This window comes from Trachemys scripta, chromosome 7 (genome assembly GCF_013100865.1).
Source record: "Trachemys scripta elegans isolate TJP31775 chromosome 7, CAS_Tse_1.0, whole genome shotgun sequence".
Lineage (NCBI taxonomy): Eukaryota > Metazoa > Chordata > Testudines > Emydidae > Trachemys > Trachemys scripta.
This window is the reverse complement of record NC_048304.1, coordinates 81,680,051-81,700,986: the sequence shown is the minus strand read 5'-3', so window position 1 is coordinate 81,700,986 and position 20,936 is coordinate 81,680,051. Positions and strand designations below refer to the sequence as shown.

General features: G+C 40.6%; 1 protein-coding gene across 1 annotated transcript in view; it reads left to right on the top strand.

Annotated features, from left to right (window-relative positions):
- The window catches only part of CTNNA3 (catenin alpha 3), a 960,805-nt gene that overhangs the window by 207,564 nt on the left and 732,305 nt on the right, over positions 1 to 20,936 (top strand). The window contains exon 6 of the mRNA XM_034775301.1: positions 1,495 to 1,758. Coding sequence (XP_034631192.1) covers positions 1,495 to 1,758 — 264 coding nt within the window. The remainder of the gene's footprint in view (positions 1 to 1,494; positions 1,759 to 20,936) is intronic.

Sequence of the window (20,936 nt, the reverse complement as noted above, 5' to 3'; positions counted from 1 at the left end):
TTTCTAAATAAACTTGCATATAGGTGGCTGTGATAACACAGCTCACTATAAAAGCATAAAAATATCTGTGCTATCCCTAGAGCTTCATGTTCTTGGATGTTTAGTTCCAGAAGGTGAAGCTTCCTCAGAGAGCTGGTGTACTGCCCCTGAGTCAAATATAAGTTGCCTGCTTACTGGGTTTGACATGAGAGTAGAGGGGCCATATGTATTTATATAATATGCCAAGTGTAGACAAGTCCTTAGTAACTTTATTGGATACCTACAGAGTCAGAGCCTTTGCTTTCCAATCCTTTTCATAATGCTTGTTTTCTTTATTTATATATATAAAAATAAAATAATATTCTTGGCTGCATAGTCACCAGATACCTTGCTAAGACACAACAAGGTGCAGATGAATGCTAGGGTGGGATTATGTTGTATGAAAGAACCCACCTCTGTAATGTGGGATTTAATTTATACAATGGCTTACTGATGATTAAAAAGACATATTACACAATAGTTCAATTTATCCTAAGCAAATGATCAGTGAGGGAAGCAGTGATCTGCTCTGTTTAAGGCTCCCTCTCTGTTGCTTTGCCCCTGAGTCTTCCAAAATATCCTGAGGAAGCAAGATCTGGTTTGGTGATCCCCCAGGCCTCCACAAAAATATAGGCTGGAACAAGGGCCCTGTTTATTCAATACTGAAAGTGCCATTTTCCAGCCATCATCTGATGAGTAATGAAGTGGCTACTGCATTTTTTTTTTTTTTTTTAGATAATACATTTAGATGCAATGCCAATGGAAGGGCTCTGTCATGAGGCAGGGCTTCTCCTCAGCTTGCCAAGGACTCTCTGCTGCCCCCACAGTCTTTTTTAGGCAGTTTTATTGTCCAAACTTAAACAGTTCCTCAGCTCTCCTTTTACATCTCAGACTTTTGCTGTCTCCCCTCCCAGGGGAGTCTGAGGGTCCTGCTTTTTTGTGTTCTGTAGCTTTGTCTCTCACTTGGTCACTCTTTGACCCCTTATAGCTCCAGGTGCAGCCCCATCCCCTAAATTAGCCCAAATGGGAGCACTTGTTCTGGCACAGGGACACTGGACTTCCTTCAGTTTATGGGGCCAGCCACCCTGTGACAGGTCCTTATTGACTTCAATTGAATTTCAGGCTGTCAGCAACTTCCTTCTCATTTTCCCACTCATTCTTGTGTCTTTCAGTTCACTCTTCTGCCCACAGTTTGAAGGAACCGAGGCTGGAAGCAGGGGCTTCAGCTATTCTAAAAATCCTGTTTTTTTTCCTGTTCCTCTTCCTTTCCCTCAGTTTAATTTCTGCTTTCATCTAAATTTCATCTTATTTTAAAAATATGTAATAAAGTGCTGCAAAAGAAAGTTATAGTAAATCAATCTTTGTTGAAATTTAATTCACTGTTTCCTTTAGCAAATATAGTACAGAATGGACTAATTTGGTTTTACATTACTTGTCAATTTTAGTGTGCTTTAAAAACTCTTCTTTTCCTGGCAGGATTTGAAATCTAGCAATCAACGAGATGAAATTGCAGCAGCACGTGCTTCTCTGAAGGAAAATTCGTCTCTTCTACATTCAATTTGTTCAGCTTGTTTGGAACATTCAGATGTTGCATCTCTTATAGCCAGCAAGGACTCAATTTGCAATGAAATACAGAGCGCTCTCAATGTCATTTCTAATGCTTCTCAAGGAATTAGTAATCAAAGGGTTCATCCTACGTCTCATTCAGCTATGCTAGGAAATGCACTTGATGAGCTTGAGGTAGGTATATATGTAAACATGTACCAACACACCGTACACTGGAGAATGAATTAATTTATTTTAAATGAAGGTAGTGCTTGCTAAAGTGACATTGAAAGCATTAGAAACTGAAGTTCTGTTTATTCAGTGTGGACAATATTAATGCAAGCTTTCCCATAAGGTGCATCAACCCTGACCTTGGTGGGACCACTTCCTGCAGATGAGGTGGTGGTTAGGTCTCCAAGCCTGTTTAGTTTTTGGATTCTCAAACACTGCCAAAAAGGGTGCTAATTAGTTCTTGTTGAGTTGCTGATGGAAGGGGTGAACACACATAGGACAGAAACTGGAATAAGCCCATTTTATAAATGCCACTAACCAGTTATCAGGTGAAAACAATTTTGGTTATCACTGACCTAAGCTGGATTTTAACCAGTGTATTGGAATAAAAGATTCTGTCCTAATGCCGTCACATATGATTCACATAATTGAAGTTTAGGATTTGAACAGGGCTGGTGCAACTACTAGGTGGCCGCCTAGGGCGCCAAGTGGTTGGGGGCACCAAAAAGAGCTCCTCAGGGGAGGCGGTGGAGTGGAGGTGAGCTGGAGCAGGGGGACACGGGGAAGGCTGCCCGCAGCAAGTAACGGGGGGGAGGGGGGCGTGCAGGGGAACCGCTCCCCGCCCCAGCTCACCTCCATTCCGCCTTCTCCCCTGAGTATGGCACCCCCGCTCTAATTCTTCTCCCCTCCCAGGCTTGCCGCGCCAAACAGCTGATTGGCGCGGCAAGCCTGGGAGGCGGGAGAAGTGGTGCGGCGCCGGTGTGTTCAGGGGAGAAGGCAGAGCAGAGGTGAGCTGGGGTGGGGAGCTGCCGCAGGGGGAGCTACCTGGGCGGAGGGGGGCAGGGAGCTGCGGCGGGAGGGTGCCGCAGGGTGGAGGGGGGGAGCTGCCGCAGGGGGGGCACCGCAGAGCTGGGAGCTGCCGCAGTGGGGGTTCCCTGGCTCTTCTCCATGGCCCCCGCCTCTGCTCCGCCCCAACCCTGCCTCTTCCCACCCCCGCTCCACCCCAGTCCCGCCCACGCTCCCCTGAAGACTGCAGCCAGGCCCGACCTTGTACTCACCGCATGATAAGTGGAGCGACCCAGCCCCAGCCTGTTCCACTCCCCCGGCTCCCAGGGGGGGGCCCCGGGCCCCCGGGGGGGGGGGGGGGGGGGAGGCGGCTGGCTATTTCCTGCAGGAAGTGGAGTTACCCAGCCCCAGCCTGCTCCGCTCCCTTGACTCCCAGGCTTTTGGGGGGGGGAACTGCCCCCCCACCCGCCCCCGCACTCGCCGGCGGTGCGGCTGGGAGCCAGGGGAGCGGAGCAGGCTGGGTCTGGGTCACTCCATTTCCTGCAGGAAGTGGCCAGCCCCTTCTCCCCCGTCCTCCACGGAGACCTGGGGCCAGCGCCCCCCTCCCATAGAGGCCCGCAGGGGGAGGCTGCATAGGGCACCAAAATAGCTAGGGATGGTCCTGGCTCCCCAGACCGGAGGGGGGGGCGCAAGGTCGAAGTTTCGCCTAGGGCGCAAAATATCCTTGCACCAGCCCTGGATTTGAATTATGCTCTTTTTCTGTCAACGTCATTTAATGAACAGTGACAAAGTAGTTAAATTAATATCTTTTATTGGACCAACTTCTGTTGGTGAAAGAGACATGCTTTTGAGCCACACAGAGCTCTTCTTCAGATCATCCTGGGACCAACACAGCTACAATGACTCTGCAAACTGTTTAATGAACAGACATAATGTGATTCATATGGTCAGACAAAAATTGTGTTTCTGTTTTCAGCAGTTAAGAATATATTTGAGGAAAGTCCCATCTTTCTCTTCTCCCAAACAAGTCTTAATCATCTGAGTAAGGTTTCCCCTTTGCATGTCTGGCTCTGACCTGATCTGTTTGATGTTAGGAGACCAGAGTTCTAGTTCTGGCTTTGCCATTGGTCTGCTGATTGATGTTGGACAAGTCCCTTCTCCTCTTTGTGCCTCAGTATACCTAAATTGGGCATGATGATACTGACCTCCTTTGTAAAGCACTTTGAGATCTACTGATGAAAATGCTATATAAGAGCAAGGTATAATAGTAATAATGTTGTTAGAATTCCTTCTGGTGCTTGAATTTACCCTCTGCACACACTTTCCCTCTAGTAAAGAGTCACTAGCTCTGCATTATGAGCCTGATCCTGAAAGGTGCCCTCACTTCCCATAATGTTAACAGGGGTGCTCCAACTTGCACAGTTTGGCTCTAATTCTGCAGCCAGAATGACAATGTTCTGTGTTGTTTTGTTATCAGGAGATAGGGATGACTTCTGAATGGGTGACAGACCCTTCCTGTCTAACACTGAAGTATCCCAGCACCACTGTACGTCTGAATTCAGCTGGTCTGGTGAGCTGCATTTGAGAGATGCTGCATAACATAAGATAATGGCTTTAATTGTAGAGGCAACAGAATGATCTGACTAATAATGTCAGTAGGTGCCATTGAACCATGCAGTATGTCTTGGAAATAATTGCTCCCCCTTTAGCATTTCTGTACTGGGGAAATTTTAAAAAATATTCCCACCATTATTACTAAATCCTTGTGTATCAAGAATTCCACAATAAACTCCATAGAACTCCAATGACATTCATAATTAAACATAGACTAGTAATGTTTAATTCTTAATAATTACTAGGGTTGTCAAGTGATTAAAAAATTGATAAAAGTGATAAAAATTATTAATTAATTAATTGTGCTGTTAAACAACAATAGAATACCATTTATTTTAAATATTTTTGGATATTTACAACATTTTCAAGTATATTAATTTCAGTTACAACACAGAATACATAGTGTACAGTGCTCACTTTATATTTATTTTTTTACAAATTTGCAGTGCAGTGTAAAAAAACAAAAACATGTATTTTTCAATTCAACTCATACAAGTACTTTAGTGCAATCTTTTTATCATGAAAATTGATCTTACAAATGTAGAATTATGTACAAAAACCCCTGCATTTAAAAATAAAACAATATAAAACTTTAGTGCTTACAAGTCCACTCAGTCCTACATCTTGATCAGCCAATCACTCAGATAAACAAGGTTGGTTACAATTTGCAGGATGCTGCCTGCTTCTTGTTTACAGTGTCACCTGAAAATGAGAACAGGCATTTGCATGGCACTATTGTGGCTGACATTGCAAGATATTTACGTGCCAGATGGGCTAAAGATTCATATGTCCCTTCATGCTTCAACCACCATTCCAGAGGACATGCGTCCATGCTGATGATGGGTTCTGCTCGATAATGATCCAAAGCAGTGTGGACTGACGTTTGTTCATTTTCATTTTCATTATCTGAGTCAGATGCCACCAGCAGATGGTTGATTTTCTTTTTTGATGATTCGGGTTCTGTAGTTTCTGCATCAGAGTGTTGCTCTTTTAAGACTTCTGAAAGCATGCACCACACCTCGTCCCTCTCAGATTTTGGATGGCACTTCAGATTCTTAAACCCTGAGTCGAGTGCTGTAGCTATTTTTAGAAATCTCACATTGGTACCTTCTTTGCGTTTTGTTAAATCTGCTGTGAAAGTGTTCTTAAAACAAACATGTGCTGGGTCATCATCCAAGACTGCTATAACATGAAATATATACAGAATGCAAGTAAAACAGAGTAGGAGACATACAATTATCCTTCCAAGGAATACAGTCACAAATTTAATTGACAAATTATTTTTTTAACGAGGATCAGTATGGAAGCATGTCCTCTGGAATGGTGACCGAAACATGAAGGGGCATACAGATGTTTAGCATATCTGGCATTTAAATACCTTGCAACACCAGCTACAAGAGTGCCATGTAAATGCTTATTCTCACTTTCAGGTGACATTGTAAGTAAGAAGCAGGGAGCAGTATCTCCCATCAATGTAAACAAACTTGTTTGTCTTAGCAATTTGCAGAATAAGAAGTAGGACTGAGTGGACTTGTAGGCTCTAAAGTTTTACATAGATTTGTTTTTGAGTGCAGTTATATAACCAAAAAAAATCTGCATTTGTAAGTTTCACTATAAAGAGATTGCACTTCAGTAATGGTATGAGATGAATTGAAAAATACTTTTTCTTTTGTTTATAATTTTTACATTGCATATATTTGTAATAAAAAATAATATAAAGTGAGCACTGTGAACTTTGTACTCTGTGTTGTAATTGAAATCAATATTGAAAATATAGAAGAACATCCAAAAATATTGAATAAATTTCAATTGGTATTCTATTGTTGTAAATGCGATTAATAGTGATTAATTTTTCTGAGTTAATTGCATGAGATAACTGTGATTAATTGACAGCCCTAATAATTACATGTTGAAAACTGTATTAAAAGAACATGCAGGGCCAGATTCTTCAATGCCTTCTCAGGGCCTTTCCATCACCAGAGTGTAGGGGAGCTCACAGCTGTTGCAGAGCCACTATGTCTGTTTCCTGAGCCAACCTAGTCACCCACCACCTGGTCTCAGCATATAGGGTGTGTCCAGAGTGCAATGCAACTGGGATGGAGTCTCTTAGAAACCACACACAGGTGGCAAAAATTAGAGAAGCCCAAAGGCTGCTTGAATGTACACCAGGGCTCAGGATTGCACAAATTTGCTCAGAACCTCAGGGTGCTGTAGCCAGCTTTCACATTGCTCCAATCTTTCTTTTGCATGGAGCAGAAGCTCAATGAAGCAGAGAATTTGGGCCTAACCATCCAATTTAAATACTCATTTTCTTTTTAAACTTGTTTTGCTCACTGCATTAATTCAGTAGCAGAAAAAGACTTTCAGGCAAGACACATTAGCAAATCTGTACTGTAGCTGCTCAATCTGTCTACTTTTGGAGGTTCTGGTTTGTTTATGTTGACTCTTCTACCTGCCACTACCTCTGAATTGATCAAGGTAAAAACAGTCCATTATGTATCCTTTGTCTTACACCTGCCTGGGAAATATTGCCTGTTCTTTTGAGCTTCTCTACACTGTTGAAGAAAGCATACATATCTGTTTAAATTATTGGAAGAATTAAAACCACAACCAGAATCCTTTTGCTTGAGTCACTTCTTTTGTTTAGTATCAGGGGGTAGATGTGTTAGTCTGTATCCACAAAAACAACAAGGAGTCCGGTGGCACTTTAGAGACTAACCGATTTATTTGGACATAAGCTTTCATGGGTAAAAAACCTCACTTCTTCAGATGCATCCCAATATTTAAATTCTTGATTTATAAGTGAATGTTGTAGCCATTCATTCAAGTATGATACGGATCATCAGATCATTTAGATATCATTACATAACCGGAACTTAAGAGGTCTGCTATGAGAAGGAATCCCTTCTGTTTCCCCCATACTTCGAAGTTGCTTCTCTATGAGCATTTGGCTCTATTGGTTTACTCTGAGTATGTTGTCAGGCCATTCTGCAGCTTAGCCTCTGTCAGTGCACTGGAGAAAGTAGCAATGCCAGCAGTAGCAATGTTTTCTCTGTGTCAAGCCATCCCACGTCTGAAGCCCATTTAGGAGTCAGGATGTTTTCGGAGGAGAGATACACCTCTACCCCGATATAACGCTGTCCTCGGGAGCCAAAAAATCTTACCACGTTTTAGGGGAAACTGCGTTATATCAAACTTGCTTTGATCCACCGGAGTACGCATCCCCATCCCCCTGGAGCACTGCTTTACCGCATTATATCTGAATTCGTATTATATCGGGTCATGTTATATTGGGGTAGAGGTGTATTGCAGTTGGCAGGCAAACACCTGGAACCAGTATCTGCAAACCACTCCATGGGGTGGTACCTCTCTGAAACTGTTTAGTTTCAGTGATTGACTTTAATCACCTCCCAGCGTATTTAATTCCTGTGGGAGCTGTGGTAACCCCTCCTGCATGGAGTAGAACACAATCACACACAGCATAATACAATATGGTCCCTAAATACATTGCGTGCGATTGTATTATCTGTCACTGTGGGCACCCAACATTCCCCTAAAGACAGTAGGAAATGTGGGTGCTTATTACTCCTGAAAATCAGGTCATTTTTATTTAAGTGCCTTGGTTTAGGCACTAAAGTTTGAAAAATATTTACAACATTACTTATTATAATTAAGAAAATGATCAAATAGCATAGAAGCAGTATTGTCAGAAGTGCCATGTCATAAACTCTATATTGCAAAGAATTAACTAGACCTCCCTTGACTATATCACACTACCTTTTTTCATAAATACAAAAATACTTCTCTAGTTTAAACACCTTTGCCTTCTTGAGGCCTATGTGGAATTGTATATTTGCATGCACAAACAATATAAGGAAACTGCAGCACTCAACGAGATTAGTTTCTATTTTTGACTTTTTGTCATCTTTTGGCTATGGTGGTGCTCACTGTTATCCATGCTTAGAAGAGCCATAATGCACTTAGCTGAATAAACGCTTTGAATACTTAGGATACTTGACAACTACTTTGTCTTGACCACATTTCTGGATTCTGTATTTAAAGGTTAATTTTATACAATACCTCCTTACAGCTCTTTTGGTAAGCAGTAGCTTTTATCAAAAGTTAGTTTAGACTTATTAACTTTCAGGGAAATATGTTTTTGTAAATTTAGAGATAGATATATTAAGTAGACCAATATGCCATAGTCTCTCTGAACTGTTATTTCAGTGTTACTGGACCCGGCTGTACTGCTTTAAAATTACTATATCAAGTTATAGTGATAATATAGTATTTACCTCTCAATAGCGCAAAAGAGCAAAAGTACAGAAACAAAAGAAGAGGACACAAAAAAAGATTTAGCAGAAATTCCTCACCAGCAAGTGCTTTCTCCTGCGTCCTCCTCCAAATGTATCATAATCTAGTGAACTGGCATATGCTAGTTTTGCAGATAGATCATCATCATCAATTCATTGTGGCTGTATTTATGAGCAAGCACCTATATGTTGGTGGGGATCACAGCAGTTTCACTTCACAGAGAGAAAGTAACAGACTGAAAACTCAGACCAGAACTAGTAAATTATTACTCATTATTCTTATTGACAAGAATAACTCCATCTGACTGGCAAATTGTTAATAGGATTGTGAAGTTTTCTCATCAAAAATAGTACTAGCTAATGTGGCGAAGTCTCCCATGGCTTCTGAAAAGTAATCATCCCCTGTCCCACGTACCCACATATTATATACACTTCTTTACCCATGTACATTAACATGCAGCTTTTGCTAGTTGTAATATTTACTATTTTCCATTTGACGTGTGGCATAATCAAACCCTCAGGTTTGACACAGCTCAAGATGCTTGGCAAGAAGTAGAAAGGTTTGAGTTTCCACTTGCTTAAAGTTCTTTAGTGTTTTCATGGCAAGTAAGGTAGCTATTTGTTCAGAGGGCTTAATGATTTATTACAAAATTTGGAACAGTTCTACTGTTCAACATTTAGTTGGAGAGTTCTTGATTTAGTTCTGTTGAAAAATTTTCTAGACAATATCGGAGGCCGTGACTGAAGTCTCTGGGTGAAATTCTGGCCCAATGAAGTTAATGGGAGTTTTTCCATTGATTTTAGTGGAGTCACAATTTCAGCGCCATGTGCCCATTCCATTGTAAAGGTGTCGTGGGAAAGAGCAGGTGCAGTATTGAGGAGACTGGGGCATCCACTGAGAATAGTCCAGGAGACTTGACACTATTGTGTAAAAGAAAAATAAAGTGCCAGTGAAATTATTCACATTAGAGAAACTCTAAAATATCAAAATGGCAGATTAAGTTCACCCTCCAAAATACAAAATACAGTACATAATACAAACAGAGCTTCACCCATCAAATAACTAGCTTAATAGTTTGCAGGCCAGACGTCTTCCTATTTGCTTTCTGTATCCACATGGGAAGAGGGGAAAAGCTTTGTTATTTAAAGGCACCCATTGTCCCAGCCATGCAGTAAGAAAGACAATACACCAGGGATATGGTTTAATTAGATTTATTAGCTTTATTAACTCACCTGGGTAATATTAGGTAATAAGTTGTACAGTGCAGGTCTAGTCGTTCCTTAATTGTTTCCACCTATTTGGGAAGGCTGCCTTCAGCCCTCCCCTTCCAGTTCCAGCCAGTTGTTGGGTTCCTACTGCCCTCCTCTTGTTTGAGGGATAAGGGGAGATGGGGTGGAGGAACTTATCTCCCTGCAATATCAGACATAGGGAGCCACAATCATGCTTCCTTAGGGGATGCCTTCCCCAAAGTCTTCTTGCAATTCTGGTTTATCAGGGAACCAAATCCTCTGTGGTTTGAGTACCTGCCCTGGACACCTGCTAAAAGAAGGTCCCAACAATTAGCTTGGCTGACTTGAAGGAGCCACTAAACCTTTTCTTCCCACTGTCCACACAAAGCCCCCTGCATTCAAGGTTTCTTACTCTCCCCCTTAATGTAGATCACTTCACCAATAGTTTGCAGGCCAGAGGTCTTCCTATTTGCTAGCTATACCTCCATGGGAAGGGAGAAAAGCTTTATTTAAAGGCACCAGACCTTTTTCTCACTCTCACAGTAGATCACTGTGTTCCAGGGCTAGTCAATCTTATTGACTTCTCTAATACTTAGCTCAATTAGAAAACAAGAGAGGAGTGTTGGATTCCACAAATCTACCAATCCCTAGTAGAGGGGAGGTATGGGCTTCTCCTATTCTCACTTCCTAAGGGGGGCTAAAGCAGTGTTTCCCAACCTGGAAGGAAGGCTCCCAGACTAATGAAGGTAGGGTTCTCTGAATTATTCAAAAGGTAGTGCAAATGTTGCACTAGCAAAATGGCTATTTGTATTTCACAATTGAATGGTTCAGTATATATTAGTTGGAAATCAACAATTTGTTATAAGTGAATTACCTCTATATAATAAATCAGTAAATATTTAAACATTATTTACTAATTGTGTATGCAATTTGCAAAACCCCTATTAGTATGCTAGTTATCAAAGTATAAGCTTTTTCCTTTCTCTCTCATGCTGTGGTGGGCATTGCCTACATAAGCAATCAGAGTAATTATAACCTAGGTAAGGCAGTGATTAAACATCTGTGATGCAGAAAAACATAGATCTCACTTCTGAAAACTGTCTAGGTGCTGCTTTTTAAATTTTTCATTCACACGGTCTGTAGGGGTAACTGCTGAAAGGTTAGTTTTCCCAGCATTTTAGGGTCCCTCATGACACTTCTTACCATATAAATTCAATTAGTTATAGTACATTTCCTCAATTTCCTCAAAAGTAGAATGATACTTAACTGTTGTCACTGCGTTAAATATAGCTGATTTTTGATGAATCATAGAATCGTAGGACTGGAAGGGGCCTCGAGAGGTCTTCTAGTCCATTTCTCTGCACTCAAAGAAGGACTAAGTATTATCTAGACCATCCCTGACAGGTGTATGTCTAACCAGCTCTTAAAAATCTCCAATAATGGAGGTTCCACAACCTCCCTAGACAATTTATTCCATTGCTTAACCACCCTGACAGGAAGTTTTTCCTGATGTCCAACCTTAACTGCCCTTGCTCAGTTTAAGCCCTCAGAGATTAAGGATAACAATTGTTCTCCCTTGTCCTTGTAACAACCTTTTATGTACTTGAAAACTGTTATCATGTCCCCCGTCAGTCTTCTCTTCTCCAGACTCGGTCTTCCCTCATAGGCCATGTTTTCTAGACCTTGAATAATTTTTGTTGTTCTCCTCTGGACTTTCTCCAATTTGTCCACAACTTTCCTGAAATGTGGCATCCAGAACTGGACATAGTACTCCAGTTGAGGCCTAATCAGTGTGGAAGAATTACTTCTCATGTCTTGCATACGACACTCCTACTAATACATCCCAGAATTATGTTTGCTTTTTTTTGCCACAGTGTTGCATTGTTGAGTCATATTTAGCTTGTTTTCATCCACTGTGATCTCCAGATCCCTTTCCACAGTACTCCTTCCTAGGCAGTCATTTTCCATTTTGTATGTGTGCTCTTGTTCATGATATAATTTCTTTCTAAAGCTGCAGGAATTTCCTTTCATAGAATAATGCTGACGACATTAATATTTTATGCATATTCCAAACTATAAACACCCACTTCTACATTGGAGTTGGGAGAGCTTGGCACAGGAGCAAACAGCAAATTGTTAAGAGTCGTGGGAGAAAATGCAGAGAGTAGCTCAGAAGTACTGGACATCCCCATGGAGGTCAAGCCCCTACATGTTCCCCAAGATGCATGTTCTTGAGAATTTTTTTTTCTGTAGGGCTCTGTGCTTTTTCATAGTTGAGATGTTTGTGACAAAAGCTGGGATTTAAAGAGGTTATTTTCAAGATCAGAATCTTCATGGGTTTTAGCATTCCACTTTGCTGTCTTGGTCTACTGCCAATGTGGTGTGCTGCGTTCCCACTTTGGATTGCAGCAAAGATGCTGACTGGCAATTCGGATTGTCTGTTAGAGTGGTCTGGGGCGTTTGTGAGGTTAGGGGAGGTTTTTTCCTCTTTAAGAAGTTTCTGTAGTTTATAAAAGTTATAAAACTCTTGTGTTCATGTGGGTATGACTGAGTGAGTAAATGGATACAAATGTAGTATGATTGATTCTCATCTTTGTTCTCCTCCCCCACCTTTGTCTGGTTATGTTTCAGCATTTTGCTGATCTAGTTCCTTTTCACTTTCATTGGGAATTAAATGAGTTCCAGAAGCGTGGAGTGCTGATACCTGGTAATTAGTTGAGATTGCCATGACAATTAGCCTGGATAAGTAGAAACTAATTGTCTTGATTTGACCCTGAAAAACCAGGTGAGGCTTGGTGAGGAAAGCACTGTCTGGTCCAATCAGGACAGGGGAAAGGACATATAAAAACAGCTTTCCTGAGTTTGTTAAATCAGGTGGTTATGAAAGAGTGGGAGCCTTATGTGCTAGTAAGGCTGAAATCTGTGAATTAGAGCTGTTAACTTATCAACTCAAACCAAGATGGTCAGACTGGGAAGCTGAGAACAGTGTACTAGAATTGCTATGCAGTCAATTTAAATGCTGAAAGCTACAGATATACTGGATGTGGATGCTAGATGAATTAAACCTCATGTGCCTAGACTGAACCAGGCAAGATGCTGAAACCTTTCGTGTGAAACCTGATTTTTTTTAAAGGCTTTGGGAATATCCTTTCCTAGATCATGGAAGGATGAATACATTTTTTTTTAAATTTAACCCTCAAGAAATAAAGCACCTGTGACTTTTTGTTTTAGTAAAGCTAGGCTCATAGACTCATAGACTCATAGACTTTAAGGTCAGAAGGGACCATTATGATCATCTGGTCTGACCCCCTGCATGCTGCAGGCCACAAGACCCTTCCCTGGACTCTGTTGTTGAAGTCCCCAATCCTGTGTTTTAGTGACTTCAATCGGCAGAGACCCTCCTGCTAGTGATCCCTGCCCCATGCTGCGGAGGAAGGCGAAAAACCTCCAGAGGCTCAGCCAATCTACCCTGGAGGAAAATTTCTTCCCGACCCCAAATATGGCGATCAATAAGACCCCGAGCATGTAGGCAAGAGTCTCTAGCCTGACCCTTGTTGGCCATTATACTATTTACGTACCATTGCTTGGTTTTTCTTGGCTACTATGTTTTACCATTAAACCATTCCCTCCATAAACTTATCTAACTTAATCTTAAAACCAGACAGGTCCGTCGCCCCCACCGTTTCCCTCGGAAGGCCGTTCCAATATTTCACCCCTCTGACGGTTAGAAACCTTCGTCTAATTTCAAGCCTGAACTTCCCCACGGCCAGTTTATATCCATTCGTTCTCGTGTCCACATTAGTACTAAGCTGGAATAATTCCTCTCCCTCCCTTGTATTTATCCCTCTAATATATTTAAAGATAGCAATCATATCCCCCCTCAGCTTTCGCTTTGTCAGACTAAACAACCCAAGCTCCTCTAGTCTCTTTTCATACGACAGGTTTTCCATTCCTCTGATCATCCTAGTCGCCCTTCTCTGCACCCGTTCCAGTTTGAGTTCATCTTTTTTAAACATGGGAGACCAGAACTGCACACAGTACTCCAAATGAGGTCTCACCAGCGCCTTATACAACGGAAGCAGGACCTCCTTATCCCTACTTAGGCCTACTGCTCAAGAGGTGCCTGTGATAGACTGCTACGGCAGTAATAACATATGGAAGAGTGTAGGAAGAGAGGTCTAGGAATGAGAGACAAGGGGAAAAATCAAAGATGTATTTTAGTAAGGTATAGTTTTATCAAATTTATCATGACTAATTTTTTCCTAACATTTCAGAACATGTTCATTCTTACTATTGCCTTTTTAAACATGCTTAGAATTTTTACTAAAATGAAAAATGAGATTTTTGTTTTTCTTCCTCTTTCTTAAGTCATTAAAATTTCTGGAGGCATTTAACCTATTCTTTCCAAAGGAATTTCCTTCAGTATAGGACAAACATAGAAGTTTGAAGTCCAAATGGTGGATTTTGACATTTCTGAGATTCTGGAAAGAGTATTTTAAGAAGAAGAGTATGCAACCTTATCTATAGGAGGTGATATCATTTGCCCACTGTAACTACAATCAGCAAATGAGACTCTATCATAACTGTTACAATGTATGTTTGTCTCTTGGCTGTTGCTTACTGAGCTCATGATCTCTTTAAAATCCAGTGTTGTGAGGTACTGATTTTTCATCCTTACAGCACTTTGCAAATGATTGAGTATTGCAGACATATGGAATTAGGATAAGTTTAAGCTGTCTGAGATCTGTTAATATTTTGAAGTTTGTGTGAATTTAACATCTGCAGGATCAACATTTTCAATATGTATCTCTTTAGTTTTGTTTTCTCTTTTAATTAGGAAATAATTAAGGGCTGCAGTAAGGATTATAACTTGAGAAGAAAATTAGCTTGTTAGAAATATTTTTGGCCATTGGATACACAACACTGGTCTTCCCTCATCATTAGAATATTGCGTCTTATGCTTTACCACATATTTGTACAGACATTCCTGTCCATATTATTATGTATATTTAAACAGAAGGACATTGGTTTTAAAAATCAACTAAAGTTACATAGTTCGCACTTTCCAAGTTAACTGATGGTTGCCTCTATTGGATGCATATAAAACCTACTGAAATCATCTCATCCATCATTGTATCCTGTCACCTACTGAAACAAATTGTTAAATCTAGCTTCAGATGTTATAACTTTCTAGGCTCTAGTCTCAGAAACTATACAATAGCAGTAACCACTTTTTGACAGTTTTGAATATGTGGTCTTCACTTCAACTGTTGCAAATATTGATAGTCTAATAGTGATAGTCTTTCCAAACATTAAAATCAACTGTCAGAATTTCCGTGTGTGTGTGTGTGTGTGTGTGTGTATGTGTGTGTGTGTGTGTTTGGGGGATAATGGTTCTCTGAAATTTTTTGAAGCTTCTGTGATGATATCATGGGAGGGAGAGGTGAGGAAAAGAGCTCCTCTGTTGCTCAAATATACAAGAGTGCAAGTTAGCTTTGATCTGCCTCTGTATACACACCCTACCTCTGGTTCTGATCTGTGCAACCTAGCACCCTTAAAATGAACAGGACACCAATGAAGATGTGAGGACTTGGGGTGATGTGCTCTCATTTCCAGGTGGAGAGCAGAACATAAACTACATACCAAGGCTCTGAAAAGTGCAGCCCCTAGGACTGTTTTAAACAAGTTATTTTATGTATTGAGGTTATGGAGGGGTCATGCTCAGTAAATTTCATATCTGCTAATGAATAATAAGGGATAAAGCTGAATTGACACAAGTCCATGAGCGTTCTCGAGCAAATTGAGAGTACTAGAGCATGATATTTGAGCTTGAGGTTTATTGCTTAAAGCATATTTGGAATATTACACTATTTCTATGCTGTGGGAAATGTGAGTTGAATGCTCACTTTAGTGCAGTGAGAAGAGGAAGACCTAAACTGGTCAGAATTCCAGTGTAGATCAAAAATACATTTGTTTTTAAGGTGATCTGCAAAACAGTTTTTAAAAATATTATACTGGTAGTCTTTTAAAAGTTGCATAAAGAGGGCCTAGTGGTTTTTTTTCTTGCTCTCCCCATCCCTTATAAATATTTGGAAAATTAAGTCTAGCTTTCCCTGGTTTTGCTAGAGGATCTCCTAGTTTTCTAAAAGTAGCTCAGCATTCCTATGTTTTCAATGAATATGAGAATTGGTAACAGACTTCCTTTCTCTAAATCATTCATTAGTTATTGAAGTTAGGTGTTTTTAATCTTGTGATGCCATCACATCACTATTTCTCCACTCTTAGAATTCTCCAGTCAAGACGACATGAATTTCTAATGTAAAACATAAGCAGAAAAAATGACAATCTTCCATGACTTTGTTAAATATCAAAAAGAAGCCCAATTACACTGCTCTGCAGCCAAAATGACTGGGTTTGGACAGTACTTGCTTTTTAGGCAAAACAATGAATGATGCAATCTGAAGCTGGTATTGTGTCATACATGATATGAATTGCATCATGTTATTCCTAGAAGTCATGGATGATGCAATCATAACGAAGCTTACATCACTCTGCTGAACAAATTGTCCTAGATCATCTCTAGAAATCATACAGTCTCGTGCTCTTATTTGTCAGTGTTTGATTTTGCACAGGGACACATTTCTGTTTAGCCAAAGTGAGCAGAGATGCCTCGTACTTGTGTGAACAGTGCAGATAACTTCTGCTATGTTTGTGGTGAAGTGACTTTTGCATCACAAAAGCGCAGTATAACCACTAAGGTTAAGAAAGCCTATCACCTTTATTTTGGCTGCAAAATTGGAGATCAGGACAAGAGGTGGGCCCCCCCCACATATGCTGCAACACTTGTGCAACAAATCTTCGCCAGTGGTTGAACAGGAAAAGGAAATCTATGCCTTTTGCAGTGCCAATGATTTGGAGAGAGCCAACAGATCATACCAGCAATTGTTACTTCTGCATGGTGCCTCCAGTTGGGAAAGGTGTGTCAAAGAAGAAAAAGTGGACTGTGCATTATCCAAACCTTCCATGAGCTATACGCCCAGTACCCCACGGAGAAGGAGTGCCGGTTCCTGATGCACCAGAATCATTCTCACTTGAGTCAGACGAGGAAGAGGATGAAACTTCTGGTCCTGAATCATCAATGTCACAGGACCCACATTTTCTCCCATCCCCCTCCTCTAAACCACACCTCATAACACAAGGTGAACTGAATGACCTGTTCAGGGATTTGGAACTACCCAAGAGTAAGGCAGAGCTGTTGGGCTCCAGACTACAGCAGTGGAATCTCCTGGCAGGTGATGTTAGGGTTTCCGTGACTGTCAAAAGGATCTTGTCCCATTCTTCTTCATGGAAAGTGATCTTGTAGCCTGCAACAACATCGATGGTGTGATGGCAGCCCTCAACATCGTTCACGATCCAGATGAGTGGAGACTGTTCATTGATTCATCGAAGACGAGTCTTAAAGCTGTTTTACTGCATAATGGCAATGTTTTGCCATCAATTCCAGTTGGTCATGCAGTCCATATGAAGGAAACCTATGACAACATGAAACAACTTTTGAGGTGCATAAACTATGACCAACATCAGTGGCAGCTTTGTGGCGATTTGAAGGTTGTTGCTCTCTTGCTTGGTCTGCAGACTGGATACACAAAGTACTGCTGTTTTCTCTGCGAATGGGATAGTCGTGCAAGAGATTCCCACTACATCAAGAAAGATTGGCCACTCCGACAGTCATTGGAGCCTGGGAGGAAAAGTGTTCAGCATCCACCACTTGTTGAATCAAGGAAGATTTTGTTACCATTCTTACACATCAAGCTGGGTCTGATGAAGAACTTTGTCAAGGCCATTGACAAAACACAAGCAGCTTTCAAGTACCTCCGTGGAAAATTTCCAAGGTTAAGTGAAGCTAAGATAAAGGAAGGTGTCTTTGTTGTCCTAAGATTCGTGAACTTCTTCAAGATGATGCATTTGACCATGCTCTGCATGGCAAGGAAAAGACGGCATGGAAAGCCTTCCAGTTAGTGGCAATAAATTTTCTCAGAAACAACAAGGCAGACAACTACAGATTGTTGGTGGAAAACCTCCTCAAGGCATACAAAAGCCTTGGTTGCAACATGTCACTAAAGATACACTTTTTGCACACTCATCTAGATTTTTTTTCCACCGAACTGCGGAGCAGTGAGCGACGAGCACGGCGAGCGATTTCACCAGGACATTGCAACAATGGAGAAACGCTATCAGGGCAAATGGAGCCCATCAATGCTTGCAGACTATTGCTGGACAGTGACAAGAGATGCTCCATTTAATGAATACAGGAGACAAGCCAAGAAGCGCCGAGTAGACACTGAATAGGACTAAACTATGTACAGAATAGTTTTTTGCCTTTTGTGTCATAATAAATTTTATTTATATAACCCTTTTGCTGATTTTTAAAGTGTTACATAAACAGGACAGGTGAAATATTATCATGTAAAGCAACCATAAACACATGAAAAGACCTAGGTTTACAATTTATGATTAAAACTCTACTATCTACACAATATACATAGACATAAAATGTAAAAACTTAAATATCTTAGAAACAGTAGCCAATCAGTTGTTTTAATTGTCATATTTGAATTCAGCACATCAAAATACATAATAAATAGCACATTTTATCTCTGAAGCAGACGACTTCTCAAAAATTGTAGACCAGTGTTATCTTTCCCTTTTTATAGGTCACCTTTAAAAGTCTGTAAAAAGTGGACTGACTCATGTTGGATAAGTACAGGTAATGACTTCCCCTTTCAAACACCAAATTTGATTAAGAAGCTCAAGCTCTTAGTAGGGGTCTGGACTTAATTTCCTTGATTTGGGCTGGAGACCAATTTTACTTACCTTGGCTTCAGCCTCTACTCTTCTCTAGGTTTTTTTTTTTTTATAGTAGTTCTTTTGTTTTAAACATGTACTCAATTTAGCCTTTGCTGGTAAGAGGCTACCAGCATCCCAAAAAGACTAATGTTGAACAAAAATTAGGACTAATAATAGAGGCTAATATTTTGCAGTTTGCCCATTCAGCCTCTTGAAGTGGCAATGCTGCATTTTTGCCCTCACAGAATCACAGAAATGTAGGGCTGGAAATGACCTTAAGAGGTCCTCAAGTTGACCCTTAGCACTGAGACAGAACAAGTGTACTAGACTATCCCTGACAGGTATTTGTCTAACCTGTTTTTAAAAATATCAAATGAAGGGGATTCTGCAATCAACCTTGGAAGCCAGTTCCAGTGCTTAACTATCTTTATAGTTAAAAATTTTTCCTAATATCAAACCTAAATCTACCTTGCTCGTTACTTCTTGTCTTACCTTCATTGGACATGAAGAACAATTGATCACAGTCCTCTTAATAACAGCCCTTGACGTATTTGAAGATTTATCGGGATTCCCTTCCCAAGTCATCTTTTTTCCTGGCTAAATGTGCATAGGTTTTTTTAACCTTTCCTCATAAACCAGGTTTTTCTAAACCTGATAATTTTTGGTGCTCTCATCTGGACTCTCTCTCCAATTTGTCCACATCTTTCCTAAAGTGTGGTGTCCAGAATTGGACACAATACTCCAGCTGATGCCTCACCAGTGCTGAGTGGAGCAGGAGGACTACCTCTTGTGTCTTGCATTCAGTGTTCCTATTTATATGCCTCAGAGTGATATTAGCCTTTTTTGCAACTGCATCATATTTTTTGACTCATTCAATTTCTGATCCACTAAAACCCCAAGATCCTTTTCAGAAATACTACTGCCTAGCTGTTTATTATCCATTTTGTAGTTGTTCATTTGATTTTTTTTCCTTCCTAAGCATAGTAGTTTGCACTTGTCTTTATTGAATTTCATCTTGGTGATTTCAGATCAAATATCCAATTTGTCAAGGTCATTTTTAATTCTAATGCTGTCTTCCAAAGTGCTAGCAAACCCTCCCTGTTTGTTATTATCTGCACATTTTATAAGCATACTCTCCACTCTATTTTCCAAGTCATTAATGAAAATATTGAATAGCATTGAACCCCAGATTAACCCCTTCACGACCCCCGTAGGCACTCTTCTTTCCTATCCCCCCTTTGATAGCAAACCATTGGTAACTACTCTTTGAATATGGTCTTTCAGCAAGTTGTGCATCCATCTTGTCTAGACCACGTTTTCCTAATTTGCTTATGTCAAAAGCATTACTAAAATCCAGATATATTACGTCAGTAGACTAGTAACCTGTGTTCTAAAATCAGCAGAATCCATTCACATAATCCAAGATGGCATCTTTCAACTGTGGGCAAGCACTGCTGGCTTCTTTTTTGTATTCAGAGGAGACCCAGATCTCTGAGAGTGCAGTCGTGGGAGGTTTTGAACATCCCCAGGCTTTAAAATGAAAAACAATCCACTAATATAAAATCTTGTGTCCAGGAAAAAAATATTGTAGAAGGATACTAAGTATTAAATAATAGTATTAAAATTACTTATAGTGCCATAAACGTACACAAGCAATTTCTAGCTTTTGAGAGTTTACAATCTAAAGTAGACAAGACAAACACATCATGTGAAGGAACAGTTCAGGAAAAGGGAGGGTAAGGAAATGGAAGACTTATGGCCCTACAAAAAGGAGTTTCAGGGAAGGAATTGAAGGGAAAGAGGAGTTAGGTAGACAAAGGGTGAAATTCTGCTGCATTTAAGTCAATGGCAAAACTTCCAGAGGAAGGATGATCTAGTGGTTAGGGCTTGGCATGAGACTTAGGAGGCTGGATTCAGTACCCTGCCTGGCTACAGACTTCCAATGTGGCCTTGGGCAAGACACTTAGTCTCTCTCTGCCACAGCTTCCCATTTGTAAAATGGGATTTTTAGCACTTCCTTACCTCACAGAGGTTTGTATGAATGCGTTAAGTATTGTGTGTGATGTGCTCAGACATCACAGGGATTGGGGTCATATAAGTACCTAGAATAGGGTGAAATGCTATTTGAGGGGAGGAAACTAGCAGTAACGTAGGAGTGGGAGCGACTTTATGATCCAAAAGGTGAGGATGAAGATCTTGAATTTTGATGTCAGTGAAAATATTGAGGGACAAGGTAGGTATAAAAACAACAAGGAGTCTTGTTTTTGTAGATACAGACTAACACGGCTATCCCCCTGATTCTTGACACCATGCAAAGTAGGTATAGTGGATGTGAATGTGGAAAGAGAAGAT